General features: G+C 35.0%; 1 protein-coding gene across 1 annotated transcript; it reads left to right on the top strand.

The window, feature by feature from the left end:
- The first annotated feature begins 788 nt into the window (after positions 1-788).
- Positions 789-1,754, top strand: LOC101354747 (olfactory receptor 6C2-like). The gene has a single exon (XM_004373912.3). The coding sequence runs from the start codon at positions 822-824 to the stop codon at positions 1,752-1,754; it is 933 nt and encodes a 310-aa protein (XP_004373969.1). The 5' UTR covers positions 789-821.
- The last annotated feature ends 3,597 nt before the right edge of the window (positions 1,755-5,351 follow it).

The following is a 5,351-nucleotide window of genomic DNA, read 5'->3' as shown; positions in this document are numbered from 1 at the left end:
AATAATTTTTAGGTTTAATAGTATTAATAAAAAGATGTTGGAAGTGTTTCTCAAGCTTGACTAAACAGATTGAAAGTTAAAACATTTGTGATGATGTCATACATCTGCATGCATTTTGGACCCAACATATCTTAACGTTCTCTACAATAAATCTCTTATAAAAAAGATGCTTATCTTCTGCAGCAGAGTAGGAAATCAGTTTAAAAGTTTAAATTTTAAACTGAAAATCATAAGGGAGAGTGAGGGGAAGGGGTGAGAAAAGGAAGTTGTTTAAAGAACACGTGATTTTTTAAATTGCACTAATGCTACATCTCAAAATCTTATGCCATGCATATAGAGAGCCTTTACAGTGAACTCCAAACTACTTGTGTTATGTTTGCACTTTATCAAGAATAAAACTTTAAGGAAATACACAAAGGTGATCAAGAAGCTTTAAGATTCAGCTTTATAACTCACTCAATGAGCATTGAAGAGCACTTGATCTTACAAAATATTAGCAGTCAGTTCTGACTAAATGAAAAAATCATATTCAAGGTGTAGATAAAATATAAATTGTGAAAAAAATCTGGCGAGAAGGAAGAATCAGCAATATGATGGAGTGTGGTGTAGAGAAAGCTATTTAATTTTTTTAATCTCTCCTGACATAACCAAAAATATACAATTGTAGAACCTATGCAACCAGTGTCTTGATAATACTTATAATCAATTTTTTAATATATGTGAGTTAGCTTATATACTATTTTCCACCATTAATTACCACTCTACTCTTATCAAAAATCTTTACTTTCAAATGCAGATTGAGTAGAAGTCAGAAGCCAATTATGAGAAACAACACAATAACATTTATCCTGCTGGGACTGACCAGTGACCCACAGCTGAAGGTTGTGATTTTTATCTTTCTATTTCTCACCTACATGTTGAGTGTAACTGGAAACCTGACAATCATCTCCCTCACCTTCATTGATTCTCACCTTAAAACTGCCATGTACTTTTTCCTACAAAATTTCTCCTTCTTAGAAATCTTATTTACATCTGCTTGTATTCCCAGATACCTCTACAACATATCAGTGGGTGACAGGACAATCACATATAACAATTGTATCATTGAAATTTTTTTTACTGACCTTTTTGGTGTAACAGAATTTTTTCTCCTGGCCACCATGTCCTATGACCGATATGTAGCCATCTGCAAACCCCTACATTATGTGACCATCATGAACAACAAGATCTGTAGAAATCTCATTCTGTGTTGCTGGATGGCTGGCTTGTTGATCATACTCCCACCACTTAGTCTGGGCCTAAAGCTGGAATTCTGTGACTCTAATGTCATTGACCATTTTGTCTGTGATGTATCCCCTCTCCTAAAGATCTCATGCTCAGAAACGTGGCTCATAGAGCAGGTGATCATAGTTTCTGCTGTGTTGACCTTTATCATGACCCTTGTATGTGTTGTTCTATCCTATGTATACATCATCAAGACCGTTCTTCAGTTCCCTTCTGCCCAGCAAAGGAAAAAGGCATTTTCTACCTGCTCTTCCCACCTGATTGTGGTTTCCATCACGTATGGAAGCTGCATTTTCATCTATGTCAAACCTTCAGCAAAGAATTCAGTAGCCACTAATAAGGATGTGATGGTGCTCACTACTTCCGTGGCTCCCATGCTGAACCCCTTCATTTACACCCTGAGGAACAAGCAAGTAAAACAAGCCTTCAAGGACTCAATCAAAAGGATCCCATTGTTCTTAATGAAGTAAGAAAATTTGCTAATGTAGAGCACTCATGTTTTTACTAAAGGATGAGTAGTCCCTAAGTATCTATGCATATACATACATAAGCTTTTACCTCTTTCCTCTCCTGGAAAGAAGTCTGTTTCAGGACAACATTTCTCAATAAAAGAATATAATGCATTTTTAAGAAGTAAAAGAATGGCTTCACGGTTTAATAAGCCTTGACAAAACTGCAAACAAAATGAAATAATATAAACAGATTCAATAAGTTTGCATGTATTTTGCATACACTCATTGTGCTCATTGCCTTTTTCAATTGTAAATTCTGAGGGCTTTTTTTTTTTTTAATGCCAGGTACCATTTCAGACACTGGGGATAGAATACAAAACAACAATCACAAATTTCTTGTACTTTCATGACTTACATTTTATCAAGATGAATGATCAGCACATTATATAAAAAACGAATACCAGGACAGCAAATAACAAAAACATACTGTGTTAAAAAAAAAAAAAAAGGAATATAGTACAAATTATTGTAGCTTAACTTAGAAGCTGAACTAAAATTATAAATATAATTCATATATAATTTTGAATACTCTAAAAATCACAAGACTAACAGAGTAATTTGAACAGATAATACGTGAAATAAAAGTGCTAAATGTTCTTAACAATCAGGTAAGTTTGTAAAGAAAATGATTATGTATCTACGTTTCTATTTGTCTCTATACTTTATATGCTTTAGCTCTTGAGAAATTAAAATAATTCGGTGGTTTCAAAAACATCTAGATGCTGAAATAAAAACTGAAGGGAAAAACATGGAGTGTATAAAAATTAGACATACAAATGACTACTATGCAAAGGAAAACATGAAAGACCTAGAGAGAAAAACCGAAAACTCATCCAGGAAAACGCACGGTGATCTGACGAGAGAGAAAGAGACGGAGAGAAAAAAAATTACAACCAAAGTAATGACTGATTTTTTTCAGAATGAAGAGGGAAAATGAGTGCCAAACTAATTTTCCTCAAAGAAATAGCTCTAGATAACAACTTGTTAAATTTCTTATAAACTTCTTGCCTCTGCTAAAAATGATCTTTCCCTCATTTTTCATCTGGCTAGTAAATAATCACATAACACATCATAAATCTCAATACACTGAAATTTTTCTTTTATTTGTTCATGTTTCTCAGTAGGTGGTGAAGGCTATGAAGGCAGAAAACTTTGTATTGCTCACTTGTGTATTTAAGCTGGTCAGCGAAACGTGTGGTCCGTAGTATGCAAACTTCAAATATGTTGAAAGAACATCTACACAAAAAAGGAAACCAATTATTTAAAGAATAAAATGCAAGCAAATTAATTCTGACTTTAAACAATAAACCAAAGAATAAAATGGCATAGAGAAAGTAGGATTAGTATTAAAGACAATCTTCAAATATTGAATTAAGGCTATTACTAAAGATGTTTATGTTGGTATTGTGTGAACATGATCAGAGCAGCTACCGTTCACAAAATCACTGCAGACCTATCACTTTCTAAGTAATGGAAAATTCAAAATCGTCTTTTTAACTTCTTATTTTGAGATAGTTGTAAATTCACACGCAGTTGTAAGAAATAAATCAGAGAAATGCCATCGATGGTTCGCTCTGTCTCACTCAATAGTAATCTTCTGCATAACCATAGTACAGTATGACAAACAGGAGATTTTCATTAATACAATGCGTACTCTAACTCAGGCTTCACCACTTTTAATGCAACCCTTTGTATGTGTGGTGTTCAGTTCTATGCAATTTTACCACATGTGTAGATTTATGTAGCCAACACCACAGTCAAGATACAGACTAGTTCTGTCACCTAAATGATCCCTTGTTTTGCATTTTTATAACGACAATTATTTTCCTCCTCCTACTGCCTTACCTATGCCTTATCAGTTAGCTAAAAGCCACTGATCTGTTCACCATTTCTATAATATTGTTGTTTCAAGAAGGAAATCATGTGAAATCATCTAATATGTAGCCTTTTGAGATTATCTTTTTTCATTCAGCAAAATTTACTGGAGGTTCTTGCAAGCTGTTACATGTTTCAACTGTTTATCCGTTTTCGTTTCTGATTGCTGTTCCATGGTATAGATGTGCCATAGTTTGTGTAACCATTTATTCACTGTAGGAGATCTGCATTGTTTCCAAATTGGCTATTATAAGGAAGCTTCTGTCAACATAAATACACAGGGTTTTAAGTAAACATACATTTCCATATCTCTGAGATAAATATTCAAGAGTGCAATTGTCTGTTGGATCATAGGAGCCCTGGTGGCACAATGGTTAAGCGCTCAGTTGCTAATCAAAAGATCAGAGGTTTGAAACCACAGTCGCTCTCGGAGAGAAAAATTGGGCAGCCTTGGAAAGATCACAGCCTTGGAAACTCTACAGGGCATTTCTGCTCTGCCCTATAGGGTTACTATTGGTCAAAACCCGTTCAATGGCAATTGGTTTTTATGATGTGACTAGTTTTGTTTTTGTTTGTTTGTTTTCTTTTGTTTTTTTTAGGAAACTGACAATTGAAAGCTATTTATTTATTTATGCAGAGTTAGTTGTTTCTTAGTTTGTTCGTTCGTTTTGTTTTGCTTTTTAAACCCCCATAAAAGTAAGTTGTTTAATCCTATCTGCACTTCAAAGATAGGTAAACTGACACTCAGGAGAACTAAATAATTCTAGTAAGTGGTGCAGTTAGCATGAAAATCTATTTTTGTCTGACTTCACCACTTGTACTTCTTATATTTTGTGATAGTCCAGTGACCACTGACATAGATTTGGCATCAAAATGTCCTCAAGAGGCAACTTAGAGATGTCTATTCAAAATGCAGCTATTGCTTAAATCATAAAAACTGCAATATTGGTATACCATTTTATTAAGAGGTAGTATTATGATTATGCAGAATATAGTATGTCAGGCAATGTCTGGAACGGTGGCATGAGGAATTTCACACATCCTCTCCCTAGTGAAACATCTACAACTTGTAAACATTATTTTTTAAATGATCATTTAAGTCTGAGAAATGGTATCGGCAAATGAAATACTAATTCAAAAAAATCTATTAAGTCTTAGTAAGAAGCATGAGAGTCTATGGCATTAGAGCCACAACGTGCTACTTCCCTGCTCTCACCAGCCCATTTAGCTCAGTGGGATGAAAGCTTCAGTCTAGGCAGGAGTGGTCCATAAGATGGGGCTCCCTCTCCGTTAGCTCCAATGCGTTATTTCCTAAAAGGGCCAGGCTGTCAGAATTTCTCATCCTCCTCAACTCCATGTTACTGAAAATCTAATCCATGCCAGGACAGGGGAAAGGTCTGAGACTTTCTTCTTCCACCCAATCCTAACTTGTAGGATGAGAAGCTCTACTCATAGCAAAAAAAAAAACAACAAAACCCAAAAAGAAACCCATTGGCCGTTGAGTCGATTCCAACTTTTAGTGAGCCTATGGGACAGAGTAGAACTGCCCCATAGGGTTTCCAAAGAGTGGCTGGTGGATTCAAACTGCCAACCTTTTGGTTAGTAGCTATCTTAGTTATCTAGTGCTGCTATAACTGAAATACCACAAGTGGATGGCTTTAACAAAGAGAAATTTATTCT

The sequence above is a fragment of the Trichechus manatus genome, unplaced genomic scaffold (assembly GCF_000243295.1).
Source record: "Trichechus manatus latirostris isolate Lorelei unplaced genomic scaffold, TriManLat1.0 scaffold00027, whole genome shotgun sequence".
NCBI classification, from domain to species: Eukaryota; Metazoa; Chordata; class Mammalia; order Sirenia; family Trichechidae; genus Trichechus; species Trichechus manatus.
The sequence above is the reverse complement of the archived record's forward strand: the minus strand, read 5'-3'. Positions and strand labels throughout refer to the sequence as shown.

Bases quoted from the DNA above. Each gene is read 5' to 3' on its own strand.
- LOC101354747 (XM_004373912.3), top strand. From the start codon at position 822: ATGAGAAACAACACAATAACATTTATCCTGCTGGGACTGACCAGTGAC.